General features: G+C 48.5%; 1 protein-coding gene across 1 annotated transcript in view; it reads left to right on the top strand.

Annotated features, from left to right (window-relative positions):
• POU2F3 (POU class 2 homeobox 3) overlaps positions 1-22739 on the top strand; it is an 85287-nt gene that overhangs the window by 27099 nt on the left and 35449 nt on the right. The window contains exon 3 of the mRNA XM_017977610.5: positions 6702-6736. Coding sequence (XP_017833099.3) covers positions 6702-6736 — 35 coding nt within the window. The remainder of the gene's footprint in view (positions 1-6701; positions 6737-22739) is intronic.

Here is a 22739-nt window from a genome sequence, read left to right on the forward strand (position 1 = left end):
GCTCTTCTTGAGGAATATCTTTGTGGTGTTCTCTGTATTACCTGGGGTTGAATATTATCCTGCTTTGCTAGGTTGGGAAAGTTTTCCTGAATAATATCCTGAAGAGTATTTTCCAGCTTGGATTCATTCTCTCCGTCGCATTCAGGTACACCTATCAAATGTAAATTAGGTCTTTTCACATAGTCCCATATTTCTTGGAGACTTTGCTCATTCCTTTTTATCCTTTTTTCTCTATTCTTGTCTTTTTGTTTTATCTCATTAAGTTGGTCTTTGACCTCTGATATCATTTCTTCTGCTTGATCAGTTAGAGTGTTTAAACCTGTGCATACTTCTTGGCATTCCCATATTGTATTCTTCAGTTCCATTAATTCACTTATATTCCTCTCTAAATTGTCTATTCTCATTAGGATTTCGTCAAACCTTTTTTCGAAATTCTTAGTTTCTTTACATTGGGCTACAACATGTTCTTTTAACTCACAGAAGTTTCTTATTATCCACCTTCTGAAGCCTGATTCTGTTAATGGAATGCACTTGTTCTCCATCAAGCTTTGTTCCCTTGTTGATGAGGAACTGTGATCCTCTTTAGAGGGAGAGGCATTCTGATTTTGAGTATTCTCAGCCTTTTTACGCTGGTTTCTTCCATCATTGTAAATTTATCCACCTGTCGTCTTTGTAATTACCAACTTTCAAATTAGGTCTCTGAGTGGATGTCCAAGTTGTTAATTCCCAGGGCCGAAATATGAGCAACCCACTGCGCTGGCCAAGACAGCGGCGTTAAGACTGATGGTGCTTTTCTGCCTGGGAATCTCCAGTCTGGCTTCCTTCTTGAGTCCGTAATAGGCAACTCTGCCTTCCCGGAGCTCCAAACGTTGGTCAGAAGGGGAACCAGTCCCGTTTACTCTGCACCAAGAGCTGCCATGCCGAGGTGCTGGCAAAACCGCTGCGCTGGCCACAAGAGTTGCGCTGGCGACCAGTGGGGCTCCTCCACTGGGAATCTTCTGGTCCGTGAGCAACAAAAATTTGTCTGAAAGTGTGGCGTCCTCTCGTTCTCTGCGCTTTCACTGGGAGCTGCAATCCCGAGATGTTAGCAATCAGCCATCTTGGATCATTCTCTAATTAGGTCTTGAAGGACGAGTATTTTCTACGTAGAAGAGGAAGAGAGAAGGGCATTTCAGAGGGCGCACCATAGGCAAAGTCCTTAACACAAGATCAGTCTCCACCTTTTGGGAGAGTGGTCTAGGGTGTCTTGAACCCAGCTCTGCAGTTTAAAAGCCTAGCTCTCAGCTTATCTCACTCACTTTTCACTGTATTCCTGGAAAGGGAATGCAACAAGAATCATGACCTTATTATACCACTGAGGCATCAGGAGGTGCCTGCTTTGACCAAGTTCACATAGCTTGGTGGTGATGGAGCTCGGGCTTGAACCCCAGTCCTCTGACTTCGGTCCAGGACTCTTTCTAAATATACCCTGCTGCTCTTCCACACAGTATCTTACAGGATTAGCAAAGTGTCTGGTGATCATGGACCAGTATTTAACACAATATAATCATTGAATCCCTTCCTTTCTCTGGGAAAGAGAAGTACCTAGTGCTGCTTCAAAGATGAATGAATTTAAGCATTCCAGGAATGACTGGCCAGTTGCCTTAATCTGGAGCACTGGGGCCACAGCAGAGCCCCCATAAGCTAAATCACAGTCTGCAGTCCCCAGGTACCACCTCCAAGGCCTTCCTGTAGGCTGGATGGGGAGAGCTGCTCTGTGGAACAAGTCCAGTGACCACAGAAGGAAATCCAGAACAAGCCTGGCGGTAAAGTGAGGGCTGTGTCGGTTCCTCTTCAGCCAGATCTGGAGGGAGAATCAACAGCATCACCAGATATGAACCTAATGTCTCCATTGACTATGTCCCTATGTCTCTACCTAGACACATGGGCTAGGAGCCGTGAGGGAGGCCATGTCTCCCAACAGCTCTCTTACTTGAGCTCCAAGGGCTGAGCCATGCGCTACTGTGTGCCCTCCTGGAGCACCAGGAGCCAGTCTCCCAGGAGACCCTGACTGGCCCCTGCACTCTAATCCTGCCATTCAGTTTGCCTGAGAACAAGGAAAATTAGAAATACTGCTGCAGGTAAGAATGAATTTGATGAGAAGGGGAAACTCCATCATCATTCTCCAAGTGAAGCAGGTGCATCCTCGGGTTGAAAGGCCTCTTGAGAAGGGGCCACAGCAAAACTTCAGGGCAACAGAAATGTTTGATTGTGTTGGTGAGTTTTCAAATTAATCTCTTAATCGTGCTTACACACTTTTTTCGTGTTGTAGGTCTCATAAACAACATCATAATGGCATTCACAGAAATCAAAAGTGAAGACATTTTTTGATTGTCCACAAACCTGATGACCTTCTCCAAGTCAAACTGTCATGCACTGCTTTTTTACTTACTTTCTAGGTATCATTCAAATGCATATTGTCTCCTCCTCTTGAAAGCCCCTCCCCTCTTACCCTCTAGGGCAGCGCATGTGCCCTGTCTTCCTTCGACTTGACTGCCCACTCTTCCTCAGCGTCTTTGGCTGGTGCCTCCTCATTATCCACCCTTGACCCCTTTTTCTTCCTTATCTGGGCTCAGTTCCTTTGTGACCTCACTGGGTCCTCTGGCTTTAGGAACCACCCACAAGCTGAGGGCTACCCAATTGCTACCTCCTGACCAAACACCTCCTGAGTCAAACTCACTTTCCCACCTCTTCTGGGATATCTAATTGGCATCTCAAACCTTGCATGTCCCAAGCATAACTCCTGAGTTCCTCCCCAAGTCACCCCATCGTAGTGCGTGGCACTACTACATCAAAGAAGCCCAACCCCTAGGAATCATCCTTGATTCCTTTGTTCTTGCTGCCCTCCACATCCCCACATCAGCCAGCCCAGTCAGCTTTCCAGTCATTTGCCTCCTGGCCCCGCTCAATGCATCCACTGCCACCATCCTGTCCAGCCTGCTGCCCTCTCACTTGGGCCATCGCAGCTGCCTCCCAGTTGTTCTCCCTTCCTCCTCTCTTACCCCTGAAGATTTAAAGACTTAAGTCAGATCATGTTACTCCTTTGCTCAGGACCTTCAGATCGACCCATCTTCCTTGGATTGAAAATTGCAGTCTTCATCACGACCCGACTGGCAGATCCCGTGCCAACTCTCCATCACTATTTTCTCCAGCCATACTGACTTCGTGCTGTTACTCAGTGTGCAAGCCTCTTCTTGCCTCAGGAGCCAGTCTTTCCAACTGAAGTGATCTTTCCCCAGGCCTTTGAAAGACTGGGTCCTCACTTTGTTCAGAGAAAATGTCACCTCCTTGAGTGGCATTGAGTGGCCTTCCCAGATCATCCTGTTTCTGATCAGCCTCAGATACTCTCTACCCGCTTATTGTGCTGTGAGCCATATCCCTATGTCTACACCTAGACACGTGGGCTAGGAGCCATGAGGGAGGCCATGTCTCCTGAGAGCTCTCTTACCTGAGTGACAAGGACTGAGCCGTGCACTACTCTCTGCTCTCCTGGAGCACCAGGGGAGTCTCCCAGGAGGCCTTGGCTGGCCCCTGCACTCTATTCCTGCCATTCAGTGCATTTCTGTTTGCTTAGTTCTTTTATGTCTTCTCAACTAGAAAAGAAGCTCCATGAGGCCAGCGACTTCCATCCTCTGCAATATTGTATCCCCAGTGCCTGGAATAGTACCCTGCACATAGACTGTGCTTAGTAAATACTTGTTGAATTAATGAATTTGTTCTTTTGTCAAGTCTTTGAACATTACTCTTTATTAACCCAATGTTACAACATCACAATGTCAGAAAGGGATTTTTTTTTTTAAGGTAAAAGCAATTTTACCTTCATCTACCCCTTGCAACACAACTACTGTGACTGTGGGTTCTTCCTGTCTTTAGCTCCCCTAGCAACCTTACATATCATCCTAGCTGATCTCAAAGCCAGGCTTTGCTCAGAGATCATTTTGCATCTCCCCTCTTCCTCTTGCCCAGGACCCCATCGCTCTTCATCCTCTGCTCTCACTTTGCCAGCCCACCTGCTCTCTGAGATGCCTCATGACCTCATGACCACCCAGTAAAGGACTGCACTTGCCCATGGTTGTTTAGGACACAGCCGAGGAAAAGGAAATTATCTTAGACCCCACTCATTCATCTTTCAGGTGTTACTTGAGCCTCTGATCCCTCTTAGGAAGTGTAGTCATTTTGTGGCCACTGAGGACACAAAAAATTGGTGTCATATCCAGCTCTCAAGGAATTCATAGACTCGCAGGAGAGGGAAACATACAGACAAAGAGGGAGTGACACAATGAATGAGTGCCATGCAGCCAGCAGAGAGGCCTCCCGGATTCCAGAGGGGAGAGGGACTGACTTCATGCAGGGGAGCAGTGCACAGAGGCATGGTAACGTGAGCACGTGGTGTCTTAGGGCACAAGTGAGTACCTTGTGTGGCTGGAGCTCAGGGTGCCTGGGAGAGAAGGAAAGGTAGGATTGTGAGTGGCATAAGAGCAGAAAAGGTAGGCAGGAGACAGGACGTGTGGGGAATTCCACGCTGTGCCAAGGAATCTGGACTTTATTCCAAAGCTATCTTGAGAGTTCTGAATGTGTTTACTCATTCCTTCAACCAATATATTTTGAGCTCTCATATATATACATATATATATATGCATATGCTGCACAGTGCTGGGCTCTGAGTGTACTATATTTAATAAATCATTATTTTCCTTGCTGTTATAGAGCCAATAATACAGGGAGCCCAAAGGAAGGTGGTGCGGCAGCTCCGGTCCTGGAGAGCTATGTGAATAGGAAGTTTTATTATAGCAAAGAGTGAAAACAATCGGCTAACAATAGGTATATGTTTAAGCAAATCATGGTATATTCATAAAATGGAATATTATGTAGCAATTAAAAATAATATTTATAAGTATAGAAGCATTTATGATGTTCCTTAATAGCATAGGAGAAATATTTATGATGCTCACTGGAAAAAGTGGGGTAAAAGTCTATACAGAGTGGTATATAGGCATGAAAAAATTATAAAAAAGATCATAGGCTGGGCATAGTGGCTCAAGCGTATAATACTAGCACTTTGGGAGGTCGAGGCGGGTGGATCACCTGAGGTCAGAAGTTCAAGACCAGCCTGGCCAACATGGTGAAACCCCATCTCTACTAAAAATACAAAATACTTAGCCAGGTGTGGCGGTGGGTGCCTGTAATCCCAGCTACTAGGGAGGCTGAGGCAGAATCGCTTGAAACCAGGAAGCAGAGGTTGCAGTGAACTGGGATGCTGCCACTGTACTCTAGCCTGAGTGACAGAGTAAGACCTTGTCTCAAAATAAATAAATAAAATATACAGAAATATTAATTATGGCTTCCTCTCAGTAGAGTGATTTTCCCACTACTTTAGACGTTTTCTGAATGAAAAAGCGTTGCTGCTGCTCTTCTTCCTCCTCCGCTGCTGCTGTTGCTACTGCTGCTGCTGCTGCTTCTTCTTCTTCTTCTTCTTATTATTATTATTATTCTCCTTTTCTTTTTTTGAGACAGAGTCTCACTCTGTTGCCCAGGCTAGAGTACAGTGGCACAATCAGGGCTCGCTGCAGCCTCTACCTCTGTGCTCAAGTGATCCTCCTGCCTCAACCTCCTGAGTAGCTGGGACTACAGGCATGTGCCACCATGCTTGTATTTTTAGTAGCAGTGGGGATCTCTCTGTTGCCCTGGCTGGCTTGAACTCCTGAGCTCAAGTGATCTTCCTGCCTTGGCCTCCCGAAGTGGTGGGATTACAGGGGTGAGCTACCATGCCCAGCCATGGAAAGACGTTTCTATTAAGCACATATTTACTTTTTCAGCCCAAGATTTATGGTAAAAGTTGAGGGTAAGAAAAAAACAGACAGCAGGGCTGGGCACAGTGGCTCACGCCTGTAATCCCAGCACTTTGGGAGGGCGAGGCAAGCGGATCATGAGGTCGAGAGATTGAGACCATCCTGGCCAACATGGTGAAACCCCGTCTCTACTAAAAATACAAAAAATTTAGCCGGGCATGGTGGCACGTGCCTATGGTCCCAGCTACTCGGGAGGCTGAGATGGAAGAATTGCCTGAACCCAGGAGGCGGAGGTTGCTGTGAGCCGAGATTGCGCCACTGCACTCCAGCCTGGACAGAGAAAGACTTAGTCTCAAAAAAAAAAAAAGAAAAGAAAAAGAAAAAAACAGACAGCTGTCTAGCTGACACACTTTAGGTGTCATCTCCCCTGGAGGTCTGGGCTAATGGCATAACTTCTTGTCCTAGGGAGTCCTTTGGGATCCATGCTGGTCTCTTCTTCGTGCCTTGGTCCCTGGAGGGATGTAGCAGCTGCCATCTGAAGGGAAGCCCAGGCACAGAAGCATGCGGTGGAGTGAGCTCTCCACTTGGCATATCCAGCTGTCCTCCCCACAGACTCTGATTTGCTGTGTGACTTCAGATAAGTCAGCCTCCCCTCCAAGGTGACCCTTTACCTGACTATTACCTCCCTGGAGGAAACTTTCCAAAGACGTTTCCAGGAAACAGGTCGAGGAGCAGGATCCCAGCCACGGGGAAGCAGGTGCTCTTTTGCGAAATGCAGCCACATGCCTCTCAACATCCTAGTTTTTTCCTAACCTTCGGCCTCTTTCAAACCTGCTACCAACTAATATATATGTATATTTTTATCTCTTCTAGGAAATGATCGAAATGGCCTAGATTTCAACAGGCAGGTAAGAACTTGGGTCAGAAAGAAACATTTATTCTATAAATTTTGGGCATCACCTATACGGTCTGGTGTGGGGGAAGACAAGATTAAGCACAGTTTGGGGCATTTATTCATGAACTCCAAGCTTTCAGGATCAAAGGACCCTGAGCCCAACCTCCCACCCCAACCCATGAGCCAATGTTGGGGTCTCTTCAGTATCCTCTCAAAAAGTGGGTGACAAATGGGGCACCTGTTTAGGGGTGAACTTTGTGCCAGATGTGGTCCAGAAATCTTAGACAGGAGCTTTTTTCCTGCCTTGCCCGGATTGCCTCTTGGGTGAGTGGATATATGCATGAACTGACTGTGTGCAGAGGAATTTATGGAGCCAGAAAGGATGAGGTGCCTGGGTTGCCGCAGAGAATTCCTGATTTAAAGAAAGAAATGGCCAGGCACCATGGCTCATTCCTATAATCCCAGCACTTTGGGAGGCTGAGGCAGGCGAATCACAAGGTCAGGAGTTCGAGACCAGCCTGATCAACATGGTGAAACCCTGTCTCTACTAAAAATACAAAAAGTAGCCAGGCATGGTGGCATGTGCCTGTAATCCCAACTACTCAGGAGGCTGAGGTGGGAGAATCACTTGAACCCGGGAGGCAGAGGTTGCAGTAAGCTGAGGCCATATCAGTGCACTCCAGCCTGGGTGACAGAGTGAGACTCTGTCTCAAAAAAATAAAAAAGGGAACATAATGGGAAACAGGCAGAAAGAGCTCAAAAAAGAGCAGGTAACCAGGCCAGGGGCAACATAGACATGTACTTGGTGCCTTGTAAGGAAACCAAGTTGAATGAGGTTAGACTTAGTTAGAGAGTGTTCTGGGTGGTGTTAGAAAGACTGCAGGACAGATGGGTGTGGATGTGTAAAGATAAGGGGGAAGCTGAGGGAGAGGACTTGCCCCTTGAGGTTGGAGGCTGATGGGACGATGGCGGGATGGGAGGTAGGGCAGGCTGTGATGTCAGAAGCAGATGGCGGAAGTGGGAGGGTTTTCTGGGAGGAGAAAGGCTAAGCGGAGCCAAGCAGGGAGCAATCATGGAAGTCCTAGAGTGAGGCAGAGGGGTAAGAATTAAACACAGAGTAGAAAGCCTGGGTTTGGGTCCCATTTCTACCACTAACTAGCTGTATAACCTTAATCGAGTTCATTAATATTTTTGGTCAGAGTTTTCTCAACTGAAAAATTAATTTATTCCATAAATTTGGCAGTGGGGAGTACTCGCACTATGCCACGTATGGGAACACAAAATTAGGACGTGGCCTTGAAGGAGTTCAAAATCTAGTCTGAGGACAGGGTAGAATGTCTACAGAGAGAGGGAGAGGGAGAGCTTGACTCTTAAGTGAATAATTATAATACAATCTCATTTATGTTTTAACAGAGGTATGTAAAAAGCATAAAATCAAATAGAAATGGGAACAGTTCATTCTTCTCAGGAACTCAGAGCAGGCTTCATGGAGGAGGTGATATCTGTGTCTATCTCTAAAGGATGAGTAGGAATTTTTAGAGAACAGTGACATAGAAAGGGAGACAGCAAGAAGGAAGGGAAAGGGGTTCCTCCCCTGGATTCTGATATCCTGAGTCCAGATCTAGATAGAAGTCTAGGATGGGGGCTGGAGATCAAAGGCAGACATAGGTTCTTCTCCTCCTTTACAGAATGAGTTGAAGTCACTGTTTTGTTTTGGTTTCTTTTTTTTTGAGACAGAGTTTCGCTCTTGTTACCCAGGCTGGAGTGCAATGGTGCGATCTCGGCTCACCGCAACTTCTACCTCCTGGGTTCAGGCAATTCTCCTGCCTCAGCCTCCCGAGTAGCTGGGATTACAGGCACGCGCCACCATGCCCAGCTAATATTTTTGTATTTTTAGTAGAGACGGGGTTTCACCATGTTGACCAGGATGGTCTCGATCTCTTGACCTCGTGATCCACCCGCCTCAGCCTCCCAAAGTGCTGGGATTACAGGCTTGAGCCACTGCGCCCGGCCTGTTTTGTTTTTAAGACAGGGTATCACTCTGTTGCCCAGAGTAGAGTACAGTGGTGCAATCATAGCTCACTGCAGCCTTGACCTCTGGGGCTCAAGTGATCCTTCCACCCCAGCCTCCCAAGTAGCTGAGATCACAGGCATGCACCACCATGCCCAGCTAATTTTCTGTATTGTTTGTAGAGATGGGGTTTTACCACCTTGCCCAGGCTGGTCTTAAACTCCTAGGCTCAAGCAATCCTCCCTCCTCAGCCTGCCAAAGTGCTGGAATTATAGGTGTGAGCCACAGTGCCTGGCCTGAAGTCACTATTAACATTTCCTAAAAGGTTGTTAATTCTGGGTACATCCTTTACAATCAGAGAGAAGGATAATGTTGAGTCTTAAGCCAACACCTTTTAGACAGGCAAATTCTGCAGTGTCATTCATCATGAAGGCTGGGAGTTTGCTAACAAATGAAAGCAACTACCCACCCTTTACACCTGAGACGTAAAACAGAGATAGGCTTCAATTAAAGAGAGAGCTAGGCCAGGCGCGGTGGCTCATGCCTATAATCCCAGCACTCAGGCCGAGGTGTGTGGATCACAAGGTCAAGAGATCGAGACCATCCTGGTCAACATGGTGAAACCCCGTCTCTACTAAAAATACAAAAATTAGCTGGGCATAGTGATGCATGCCTGTAATCCCAGCTACTCAGGAGGCTGAGGCAGGAGAATTGCCTGAACCCAGGAGGCGGAGGTTGCGGTGAGCCGAGGTCGAGCCATTGCACTCCAGCCTGGGTAACAGGAGCGAAACCCTGTCTCAATTAAAAAAAGAGAGAGAGAGAGAGAGAGAGGTAAGTTAGCCATGGAGAGGAAGGATTTCCAGCCAATGCAGTTTATCAAACACTGGAACAACTACCAAGGGAGGGAGACTGTAGAGTCAGTGTCTCAGTCAAAGCCTTTAAACATGAGACAGGTTCTTATCTCAGAGACAGATTGGCTAGGTTTGCTTCAAGGGCAGGAAAATGGAGGAGATTCCCAAGGATTCTGTGATCCTGATCCTAAACAGGTTGGGATATGGCCTGAGCCCTGTGCTTTCTGCCCTGAGGACTCAGGATTCCCTAGCCCAGGGCCCACCTCTCCTGGCCCCAGGCCCTTGGACGAGATGGCATGGGAGGAGTCTCTCCCACACCAAGACAAGGCAAGGCCAGCCTAACTGGGAGGTGGCCCCGTGGGCTTGGCTGCCTCTGTGATTTGGCTGAAGCTTGAGACACACTTGTGCTGGAGAGAAGGACGAGGGCAGCCCCTCTGACCCTGGGCAGCATGCAGGGAGGCCCCTGACCCTTGGACCATCTTTGGGGTGTGGTTTCTCCTCTCCACCGTGTGGCTGCTACCGGGAGTGGGCCTTGCTGGAGTTTGTTTCCCTTGGATGAGCCTTGTGAGGTGGGTTGTCCTTGTGGGAGGGGTTTGGATTCTCATCACTGACAAGAACAGACATGACAGATCTTTCCTTTAAAGAGGGTGGGGGGAATTTTGGTGGAAGAGATACTCTGCCCAGTCACGTTCATTTAGACACTCAGGCTGGAGCTCTCCTCTGCTCACACACCAGCTGACCTACAGGCCAGCGGGTGGGCACGCAGGACTTCCCAGGTCCCTGCTTGAGGGTCACACCCTCACACCCCACAGCAAGGGAAGCAAACTAAAACCTGCTGACCTCCAGGCTCGGGGCAAGGTGCTCCTGGCACTCTGTCTCCTTTAATTCTCACTCTAAATCAGTGAGGTACGTGATACAATCCTCATTTCATAAGTGAGGAAACTGCTGCCCAGGCAGCCCCACCTTTTTCAGAGAAAGATTTGAGAGTTAAATAACTTGATGAAGGTCACACAATTGGCTGACTGGCTGAGCCAGGATTTGAACTCACATCTCTGTGACCCCAGAGCTCATTTTTCCCAGGAGGCCTTGATGCTCCCTGTGTCTACACACCATCCCTGGGGAGAGGCCTGGGAGCCAGAGATTGAGTGTGACCTCACCATGACTAACTGGGAGAAAATGGGAGGTAGAGGGAATGGGGAGGAGAAGAAAGAATGGTTGTATAGGAGCAGCCTCCGCAACTGACACAGACAAGGGGTTACAGACACAGGGAGCAGAGGAAGAGCTGCTGCCCTGGGTGAAGCGCCTGTTGCAAGGCCCCAGGCCAGTTGGTGCAGTCAGATTCTGGGTAAACTGCAGTCCTGAAGTTGCATAAGCAAGGAACATTGACTCACCGGGAAGTTTCCACACTGAGCCTGTTCACTTCCTGGTCCCAGGAAGGCAGCCTGAATCTGTTTGGGGGATAAGTGTGGGATGGTCAAGGGACCCAGAAGCAAGGCTAATCCTCCATCCCCTGGACAAATAAGACAGACTTGAGAGGCAACAGGCTAAGGCCCGGGAGAGGGACTCAGGACTCAGAAGTTCTGGGTTCCAGTGCTGTCTGCCCCTCACTAGTTTCTGCGTTATACAAACCTCTTCTTCCTGGGGTTCTGTTTCCTGAAGAATAAAGTGGGGAGGCCTGGCTGAGATGCTGTCAAAGGCCCTGCACTGTCCGTATGTTGTGGCGTCATTACTTGTCTCCTGCCATATTTTGGCTGCTCAGTTGGACTCTGACTTCCACTCTACTTTCATTTTATTGTTTTATTTTTCCATTGGAGAGAAACGAGGAAGAAAGTCACCTTTCAGCTGTACAGGGTGAAGGGAAATATGTCACATGGAATTTTTCCAGCCTTTATGATCATGTGTGAGCCAGCAAAAAGAATCATTAGAAATCTAGAGGCTGAAACAGAGGGACCTAGTAGGCTGGATCTGGGGCCATCCATTCAACCTTTGAATATGCAGCCATTTTGAAGTGCTGGATAGAGGGATGTTCACTGTAAGAAGATAAATTGCAACGATGCATAGCAAATTCTGTGAGAGACATGAGAATGCTAAGCTCCGGGATACTGCCTAAGGATATTGCAGAGGAGATGGTGTCTGAAGTGGGTGGCAAGGGAAGACTAGAGCTTTGACTAGCAGAGAGGGTTGGCAAGAGTATTCCAGGCCTAGGAGATGTTCAGTTGTCTTGATGGTGGGCTAGGCCAGGCTAGGAAGATGTAGAATGCCTAGCAAAGAAGTCTGGGGCTTGTTCTATGGGCAGTAAGGAGCCACTAGGTGTTGCCCCGCATGACTAGCTTCATTTACCGGAGGAGCATTGTGGGAGAGAAGGCAGGAGAGGATGAGTGATGAACTGATGCAAGAGAGGCCCAGCGGAATGCTGCTGTAGCCAGAAGTGTGAAGGACGGAGACACAGCAAGAAAGTGATGCGCACAAGCCAGGCGCGGCGGCTCACACCTGTAATCCCAGCACTCTGGGAGGCCTGGGCGGGCAGATCACCTGAGGTCGGGAGTTTAAGACCAGCCTGGCCAACATGGTGAAACCCCATCTCTACTAAAAATTACAAAAATTAGCTGGGGGTGGTGGTGGAGGCCTGTAATCCCAGCTACTCGGGAGGTTGAGGCAGGGAGAATTGCTTGAACCCAGGAGGTGGAGGTTGCAGTGAGCAGAGATCACGCCATGCACTACAGCCTGGGTAACAGAGTGAGACTCTGTTTCAAAAAGAAGGAAAGTTATGCACACAAACCCAGAGTCTGGCTGCCTGGGTGTGAATCCTGGCTCTAGCACTACCTGACCATGTGACCTTGAACAAGTTCTTCAGTCTCCGTGTGCCTCAATCTCCTGGTCTGTAAAGTGGGGAGAATTATGATATCTGTCTCTCAGGGCTGTTGTGAGGGTCAAGTGATGTGTGTGTACCTCTTAGACAAGTATCTTGAACATATACACTGTATATTTGGTACTGTTATTACTATTTCAGTAGGTACAGAGAGACTCAGCTGTAAGAGATAATTCTGAGATAAGATCAGGAAGATTTTGGCAACAGATTGGACATAGACAGCAAAGAAGGAGGAGGAGTCAAACACGGCTGAGAATTCTAGTTTGAGATGCTGAACACTGATGGGACCACAACCCACCATCAAGAAGACAGGAGGTGGAGCAAACTTGTCCAGATGATGGGAGGAGAAGGAATTGCAGAGAATGAGCTCTGGATGGGTGCTCATTTCTGTCTTGCATGGCGAGAAATTTGGATCTGGAGCCCAGGAGACAGGCAGGACTGAAGACGCGTATTGGGGAGTTGCCACTGAATTATATCACATGAAGTGATGAGAGGGAACGGGGCTTCCTAGGGAGGATGTGCGGAGTGGGAAGAGGACCAAGGACAGACCTGGAGAAGGGCACTTAAGAAGCAGGCTGGGCCGGGCGTGGTGGCTCATGCCTATAATCCCAGCACTTTGGGAGGCCGAGGCGGGTGGATCATGAGGTCAAGAGATCGAGACCATCCTGGTCAATAAGGTGAAACCCCGTCTCTACTAAAAATACAAAAAATTAGCTGGGCATGGTGGTCCGTGCCTGTAGTCCCAGCTACTCGGGAGGCTGAGGCAGGAGAATTGCTTGAACCCAGAAGGCGGAGGTTGTGGTGAGCCGAGATCATGCCATTGCACTCCAGTCTGGGTAACAACAGCGAAACTCCGTCTCAAAAAAAAAGAAGCAGGCTAAGAAGTAGATATCTATAGTGAAACTAGGAAGGAAGGTCAAAGGGACGGGAGGGGAGCTACGCTCACAAAGGAGAGATGTTCAGGAAGGTGGGGAGAGCCAACAGCATCAGAGCATGCAGAGCAATACAGTAGAGTCTGAAGCCTAAAAGCTGGCTGGGGACTTGCCAGTAAAGCAAGTGGGGATGGCTTCAGCGTGGTGTCTGTCTGGTCCACAGTGCGCATGGATGTCAAGGTTGCTGCAGCTGACGGGTGGGTAGGAGTCAAGGCAATGATGGCACCTTGGATTGTAGAATTCCTGTTTGAGGAACAGAGTGATGAAGAGATGAAGGTGTTGGCTTAAGATGGAGGCAGTGTGAAGTGAAGGCATTTGTGGGGGCTTGAGTGAGTATAGCCTGGGAAAGCTAGGAGATGCAGTGCAGGAGAAAGGAAAGAGGGGCGTGGTGGTGGCAGTGGGAGGACCCCAGATGCTTTGGCCTGGAGCGGGAAGACGGCCCTTCTGGGAGGAAAGGAGGTCTGAGTGCCCTGGCAGTGCGTTCAGGAGCCCAGGGCACAGCCGTCCTTGCCTGGAGTCCCTCCATTCCGTTTCCTGCTCTTTGGACCAACAGCTAACTTCAGAAGAATACTGGGAGTTAAAACTGGATTAAAGGAGCTTGGGGGTTCCAAAGTGACAAGTGTGTACCTGGGTGGCCTCACACCTGCTCTGTTCTGGTAACTTCTGGAGCCCTCATCATCCGGGGCCATGGGTTTCCACCAGGCAGATTCAGACAGTGTTTTGAGCATTGTGTGGCTTGTAGGCCTCCCAAAAGTCCTGTGAGGCCAGAAGAGATTCTGAAGCAAGTAGACAGCTGTCCTTGTCCTCACATTTCCTGCCCCATGAACTGAGCGTTAGTGGCCTGGGGATTCCTCTCAGCCCATGCTTGGCAGCATGCTAAGCTCACCTGCACCAATACACAGCTCTCCCATGCCTGTTTCTGGACACCTGTGCCAGCTGGTCCTGAAGCGTTGCCCTGGTGTGCCCCAGTGTAGCATTTAGTTTTAAACCAACTGGGATTTTCCATCATTGTTTTCTTGAATGTGACAGAGCAACTACTGTGGTTCTCCGGCTGCTCCTAGTACAGATTGACTTGTTGTAATTAATTCAATGGGGCATCTTCTGTAAAATCAACAAGATTCAGGTAAGGAAAGGTCTCTGAGGACCCAGCATGATGGAGAGTTTTCTCCAGGGAGGCCAGTGAGGGAGATGCAGGGGCAGCAGTGCCAGGCCCATGGAGGGTCTGCAGTGATGGCAGAGTAACCCTGGGCCCCAGGAGCAGCCTCAAGACAGCAGGCACCAAAGCCACTGAGCCTGAGAGAGCAAGGGAGGGAATGAATAGACCGTGTTGGATTGTTCAGTTCCACCAACCTGCACTTAGCTGACTATTGGGAAGATGGAGAAGATACACCACGATCCCTCAGGAGCTCCCAGCCCAGTGGGAAAGATGTAGCATCTGCCACAGAGGAGAGGGAAGCCACTGTGCTATACTCCTGTTGGTGGTGCTGGTTGAGAGGGCCTAGGAAAGCCATGCCAGGAGAATAGAGCCTCCAGGTAGTGGCTGCAGTATGCAGGAGGGAGGCTCCAAGACCTCCCTGGGAGGATGAGAACTGAGGACTGAAAGACCCTTGTTCCCCTGAGGATCGCTTGCTTCTGCTCCAGCATCCAGCTTCCAGTCCTGTACTTCCTAGTGGACCCAGGATTCGGGGGTGGTGGGGTGGGGCGGGGTGGTGGGGTGGGGCAGGGCAGGGCAGGCTAAGAGAAGAGGATGAGGAGCCAACAAACCACATTTTGCTCAACCATAAGCAGTACAGCTGGGTTTTCAGGGTCAGTTTATATACCCTCTCTCTCCCTTCCAAAATATCAAAGCAGAAACATAGATGCCTGACAGATAGAGCTGTATTGGAGACACAGTTTCGATGCCTGGCCACACGGGCTTTCTAAGACCTCACTGCAGAATCAAACACTTCCACCAGGCACAGATAGAACTGGCAGCAAACACATCTAAGAGCACACTCCTGGCTGGGTGCAGTGGCTTATGCCTGTAATCCCAACACTTTGGGAGGCTCAGGCAGGTGTTTCACCTGAGGCCATGAGTTTGAGACCAGCTTGGCCAATATGGTGAAACCCCTTCTCTACTAAAAATACAAAAATATTAGCCAGGCACAGCGGCTCATGCCTGTAGTCCCAGCTACTCAGGAGGCTGAGGCACAAGAATTGCTTGAATCCAAGAGATGGAGGTTGCAGTGAGCTGAGATCACGCCACTGCACTCTAGCCTAGGCGACAGTAAGACTCTGTCTCAAAAAAAAAAAATGTATATATACACACACACATATATATCAGTAAAATAGTCTAATTTGAATAAAAAGGCAAAAGCAAAGTAATAATAAAACAATGTGTATTTCAGCAAATATATCCTTAGACACACTCCCCTAAGAGGTTTAATGAGACAGTAGGACGCTCATGCCTCTATGAATGTGACAGACACAAATACAGGCTGATATTGGTATGCTATCCTGGCTGCTCAAAAGCCATGATCTTTGGAAATGTTCAACAACTCTTGGTAAAGCTCCAACCAAATCTAATCTTTCCTCTATTAACACAGAAAATGGCATACCTGGGTAAAATGCATATTAAGAGTGTGCAAAAGATACTTCGTGTTTATATAAAAGATAGAATTGGGTTTTGGACTTATATGATTATAGGCAGGCTATTCACCGACACAGATGTCCAGTGTGGCACTTGAAAGTCATATAAAAAGCTGTATGGGATACAAATAAGTGTTTGTTTGATACTGTCTTCTGCAGTGCAAGATGTCTAGAATACCTGCCTTCTGCCCAATAAATGCAAGCCAAGTCTCCTAATTATTAAGACAGCCAGAGAAACCAGATTTCAGAAAATATCTCCCAAGGTAGCTGTCATCCCTAGTGAGAACAACTGACCTTGACCCACCAAGGGCATAAGTCGTTTCTCTTACCAGGAGACAGCCAGGTATGACTGTCTGGAGACCTTCCACATAGAAACACAAGGCAGTGGAAAATGGAGGCCTTCCCTGCAACAGGAAAAGGTAACCCCAGAAAGAACGCACACAGCCTCTGCCCTCAGAGAACTTACTTGCTATCTATGCAGTGAGGGAGACGGGTCTGAAAAATTCCTAAAAATGTTAGAGCAAGGGGTGTGTAAACCAGCACCACCCCCACAGGGAATGAGCTGGGCTGATTGAGTGATTAGGAGGGTGTGGAGCAGAATTTTCAGGCAGGAGATAATTGGCAAGATTGAATAACTCCAGGACATCATAAACCGGGGCCTGTTGGGGGTGGGGGACTAGGGGAGGGATGGCATTAGGAGAAAAACCTAATGTAGATGACCGGCTGATGGGTGCAGCAAACCACCATGGCACATGTATACCACCTATGTATCAAACCTGCACCTTCTGTACATGCTTCCCAGGACTTAAAGTATAATAATAATTATAATAATAATTGAATAACTCCCTTCTCCAAAGCGATGTCCCCATTGTAGTCAAGATAATATAATAATCAAGTATTTCTTGAACTCTGACTAGCATAAAAGGGTTTATACACATTCTTTTGTTTAATATTTTTAGCAACCCTATGAAGTAGTGGGTATCATTCCTATTCCATAGTCGGGGAAACTGAGGCACCGGGTGGTTAAGGAATTTTCCCATCAAAACACTGTTCACAGAGAAGTCTGTATTTAAAGCTGGCTTGCCAGACTCCCTGCTCTGTGGTTCTCCTCATCCCACTGCCTGTTGTCTCAGGAGGAGGCCGAGTGTTGTGGTGGTTGGGTCACGTTGCCACCACAGTTGATATTGGTCAACTCCTCTGTGCCTCTGATTCCTCATGTGACGATGAGAACAGTAAGAGTATCTATTTCCTAGGGATGGTGTAAGAATTAATAGTAAGATCTATAAAGTGCTTAGCATAATGTCTGGCATATAATAATCCACCAATAAACATTACCTCTTATTATTTTCTGATGAATGAGAACCCATCATTTTCTCTACCGCCCTTCTCCCTGTGTGGTTACCTAGCTGGGCTTGCACCAGGTTAGAGGGCTGCAGATGTTTCTAAAAAGGTAAGTTTTTTCTGGGATCCATCATCTCCCAGTCTCAGCCTTGCTGCCCTCCGCAAGCGTGGGCGGGAAGCAGTTGGTAAACGTGTTTTTGGAGAGGTGGGAATTTGCCCTCTTTTGCCAGTGTTGCTTAGTGCTTTGGCCTGAGGCTCAGGTGTCAACTGTTTCCTGTTTGTAGCCTGGGCAGCAGCCACAGTACTGGGTGGACCAAGCTCTGCTGCGCGCCAGATAGTGAACAGCACAGAGGAACAGGAACAGCTGTCTGGGTACCCCAGAAGCCTGTGCCTGGTACTTGCTGGTTTACCGGACAGCCCCAAACGCCACCAAAAAGCCCTCTGTGGCATGGGGTTTGGGCCTAGCTTGTTCCAGCTCCAGCAGTGGCATGAGCTGTGCCTGCATTCTGGATGGATAGCAGAGATGGAATGTTCCTCTTGGCTCAGGTGTGGGGTGGAGAACAGTGAGAACAAAGGAGGGAGAAGGTCGAGGAAAGCGAAGCTGGATTTAGCCCCAAACAATAACAGGGAAAGTTAATACCATTTCTTTAGCCTTTAGTTTATAACAGGAACTGGGCTGATTGCTTTACATGCAGGATCTCATTTAAACCTTATAGCCCCCCAGAGCAGTAGATTCTATATTTCCATTTTAAAGACGAAGAAACTGAGGCTAGGAAAGGTCAAGCCACTTGCTTAGAGCCAGGATTCAAACCAAAGTTGATGTGCTGTGCCAGGCAATTTACATAGGTGATATCTTATTTGAGGTTACCTAATTAATCCTTACAACAGCCTGGTGAGGTAAGCGTTATTCTTCCCATTATACAGCTGGGGAAACTATAGCTCAGAGAGGTTAAGTAACTTGCTCAAGGTGGAGCTCAGATTTAAGAGGCCTGTCTGACTTTCTATCATACCTGCCTGCTTTTCAGAGAAAGAGGACAGAGACAGAGACAGAGAGAGAGAGAGAGAGAACTCCTGCAAATGAAACATGACCTAATGTTACCCACAGCTCTCACTTGACATGTGTCCAGTACTTTTCCATGTTTCCAAAGCCCTGTCACTCATACTGACTCCCGCAGACTTCTCCTGGCTGGGGCTTGCCAGCTGGGATGGTAGAGATAGTATCTGCAGGCTCAGGGAGGGTTGCCAGGTAAAGGGTGGGGTGAAGAAGGGTTCCCACCCAAAGAGGGTTCCCTGGCCCTTCAAGAAGCCGCCTCCCTGGGCCTGTGCGTGAGAAGGGTCCAGGGAGGAGGCAGTGTTTGCCTGCTGGGAGGGGGCGGGCTCTGGTATTCTCTTTGCCCCCAAGTCAGAGAGGGTTGTGCCTGCAGCTCTGGTAACCAACCAGAGAGTCACTGCCTTGGCTAAAAAATAAGCTTTTTCCATCTCAAACTTCCTTCCCCTTAGTCTGGCCCTCGAGTGACTTTGGAGGCCGCCCTGGGGCTCAGGTGCTGTTTCTGCGTACCTGTACAGTTCCTACCTGATACCAGGTCACATCTAGCTTTATGTCCCTCTCTGCTTGACAACTTCCAGAGGCCTTCTCTAAGCCAATAGGTTTTTTCCACTTGCATGAACTGTGTGAAATGGGTGTTACTACTCTCATTTAACAAAGAAGAGAACTGAAGCTCAGGATGGCTGAGTGGTCTGCAAATCAGTAGCGGAGCTGGGACTTGCTCCATTCCCCTTACTCGAGACTGCTGGATCACAAGGGCTCTGCTCAATGCAGGTCTGTTGTCTCCCAATCCAGCTTGTCCCACTAACCACCGCTGCCTTCATGGCCCCCATCCCCTCCTGGACCTCTGATGCCTGTGTTCAGATCACGTGTTGAGACTTCCCTCCCTCTTCTACCAAAGCCCTCTTGGCTCCCAGCTGCTGAAGATCCTGAGTTTATATCCTGTTGTGCCTTTCTTTCTTGGCAGTCCCTCCCTCCCCTGCGCTGGCATCTAGTAATATTTCCTCCCATACACTTTGTCAGCACAGACTGCTGTGGGGTGTCCCTGGCTCCAGTCCTATAGCGGACGGTGTGGTGCAGATTGAGTTCTGGCATTGCACAGACCTGGCTTTGAACCTTGGCTCCACCAACAGAATCTGTGTAACCTGGTGAATTATGCACTCCACACCTCAGTTTCCCCCTCTGTTCAATGAGAGGGAAATCAGGATCAACCTTATAATGCTGTTAGGAGGAGGATTCAGTGAGATCTTGAGTGTAAAGTGTCTTGGACACAATAGACACTCAATAAATGTGAGTTGTTATTGTTCCTATTGTAACAATTTTGTGGCAATATTGGTTCCAGTTGTCCCATGTCATATCCATGTGGCTCTAGTTTTCCCCTTCTTCTTAGCTTTGCCCTTGGGAGGCTCCAAAGACCTCTGGTTCCTCCTTTTCCAGATGACAGCGCTGCTCAGATTCCCCCAGCTGTTGGCCTTCTTCTGAGTGTTCTTGCCTGTGGCCTTGAGCTTGACTCAGCCATTGCTAGAGCGGTCATAAGAAAGTCATGCAAGACTCAGTCTGGGCCAGGCAAACACAGGCATGCCTCACTGTACCTAGCAGGGTGCTTTTTTTTTTTTTTTGAGACAGAGTTTCGCTCTTGTTACCCAGGCTGGAGTGCAATGGCGCAATCTCAGCTCACTGCAACCTCTGCCTCCTGAGTTCAAGCAATTCTCCTACCTCAGCCTCCCGAGTAGCTGGGACTACAGGCGTGCACCACCATGCCCAGCTAATTTTTGTATTTTTAGTAGAGATGGGGTTTCACCATGTTGACCAGTCTGGTCTCGATCTCTTGACCTCGTGATCCACCCGCCTCGGCCTCCCAAAGTGCTGGGATTATAGGCATGAGCCAGAGCGCCCAGCAGCAGGGTGCTCTTTGAAGTGTTGTATACAAATCAGGTTTTGTAAATGAAATATTGTTTTCCTTCACCAGAGAACCTGCATTTAAAGAAATAGTGCAGTGGCTCATGCCTGTAATCCCAGCACTTTTGGGAGGCTGAGGCAGGTGGATCACTTGAGGCTAGGAGTTCAAGACCAGGCTGGCCAACATGGTGAAACCCTGTCTCTACTAAAAATACGAAAATTAGCCAGGCACGGTGGCGTGCACCTGCAATCCCAGCTATTCTGGAGGCTAAGTCATGAGAATCACTTGAACCCAAGAGGCAGAGGTTGCATTGAGCCAAGATCACACCACTGTACTCTAGCCTGGGCGACAGACTCTGTCTCTGTCTCAAAAAAAAAAAAAAAAGAAAGAAATATGAGACTGAATCTTTTCAGAGAAAAAAAGAATGTATTTGTTTAAGGTCAGTTAGAGCCAAATATCATCTACGGGCTTTGCTTAAAGCAAAATTGAGCCCATGGATGATATTCTATATTATATATTCTGTATCATAGATGATATTCTGTGTCTATATTAGGAGTTTTATGTTTCTTTTTTCCCCCTTGATGACATCTCACAGTGTGTGATTCTCACAAGATATTTTTAAAAACTTAACCTAGGCCCTCACTGTGGATGGTTTCATCTGAAGGCTTGGAAGTGGGTTTTGCAGGCCACTTACGTAGCTGGTAAACTGAGCCTAGAAAGATTTGGATACCCAGTCACTGGGAGTAAACGTGGGTTCCTGCAGAGGCCAGTGGTGGAGAGCTGTGCTCCTAGCTCTGGACTGGGACTTTTGCAAGTGTGGCTGAGAAGAGTGATCAAGCTGAACTTGGACTCTAAAGTGAGAGCTGCCAAGCCAGAGAAGGCTAACCACTCTGTCCTGAAAAGGAAGCAGTGAAGCTGCCTGAAGGCAAGGAGTCCCTCCCTAGGTGTCCCACATGAACCAGAACCAACTTTCTTTCTGAGGATTTGGTGCCTCCCGTAAGGTTGGCCTGTCAGTGCAGGAAAAGGGCAGCTTTCTAGCTAGTAGGGCACTCCCCGGACTCTGTAGAGACTGCCCTTGCCCATGTGGCCGGGGAGGGACAGGTGCTTTTCTGGCATAAAGCAAGGTAGGGAGCAGGAGTATCTGAGATTTGACTTTTTCTAGGATGCAGCAACCCATCAGTGACCAGTGGGCTGCCCCATCCTGCTCAGGCAGGCCTCTGAAGATGTGGGGAGTCCAAGTGCATAAGAGGCCTCTAGTTCTCCTCCTTCCCTTGGTCCTAAGGACCTCCAAGTACCACCTGGAAGCAATGAGAATCCTACCTGGAATTACAGAGGCTCCCAAAAGCAGAGAAGAACAGAGAAGTAGGTGTCTTGATTCTGGCCCCTAGCCTGCCCATGCCCCCCCCTTCTCCCCACCACTTCCCATCTCTCTCTCAGGTTCCTGTTCATCTTTCCAAACTCAGTTCAAATGCCTCATTCTCCAACTGGCCCTCCACCACCACTACCTCCACCTGTGTGCCTTAATGGGCTTCATGTGTGTGTGTATGCACACACCCGTGTGCACACACCTCCCCACCAGGCAGTGGAATATTTGGGAAATATGGTAGAACAGTGCCTGGCACTGTTCAGTTCTGGCGCATTCAGTGTGTACTAAATAAATGTGTGGAGGTGAGCGGATCACTTGAGGTCAGGAGTTTGAGACCAGCCTGGCGAACATGGCAAAACCCCATCTCTACTAAAAGTACAGAAAATTAGTGGGGCATTGTGGGGCACCCCTATAATCTCAGCTACTTGCGAGGCTAAGGCAGGAGAACCACTTGAACCTGGGAGGCAGAGATTACAATGAGCTGAGATCTCACCACTGCGCTCCAGCCTGGGTGACAAGAGCAAGACTCCATCTCAAAAATAAATAAATAAATTAAGTAAGTAAGTAAATAAATGTATGGTTGGATTATTGGGCTGACTCTCCACCTGCCTAACATCCTGCTTCCTGGGAGCCGCGAATGCCCATCTCCTCTGCTTTTCCGACTGCTCTACTCCCTGTTGCAGCCAGTGATCCACAAAACCTGCCCCCTTTTCCCAGGAGGTGAATTTGTTGGCTTTATGCAAATAGAGTGTGGAGTGGGCTCCATCCAGTCAGCTCTGGTAAATATTGCCCAACTCCACCACTTGCCAGCTGGGCCCGGGAGCTGTTTACAGAGGCATCTCAGTGTTGGCTCGGTGGTTGTTGGGTGCTAGGACCTAGCCTCTAGGGACCCAGAGTGTGTGCAGGACTCTGACCAACCCAGTTTGAGATTGGTAATTAGGTCAGCTAACTATCCCAAGCCAGAACAGGGCTCTTAATAAATGCTGCTTGGGAAGTAACAGGGCCACCCATCCTGGGGCTGCCCTCTCCTGGCCATTTGAATGGAAACAGTGTGGCTGGGGACATCCAGTGAC

Source organism: Callithrix jacchus, chromosome 10 (assembly GCF_049354715.1).
Source record: "Callithrix jacchus isolate 240 chromosome 10, calJac240_pri, whole genome shotgun sequence".
Classification (NCBI taxonomy): domain Eukaryota; kingdom Metazoa; phylum Chordata; class Mammalia; order Primates; family Cebidae; genus Callithrix; species Callithrix jacchus.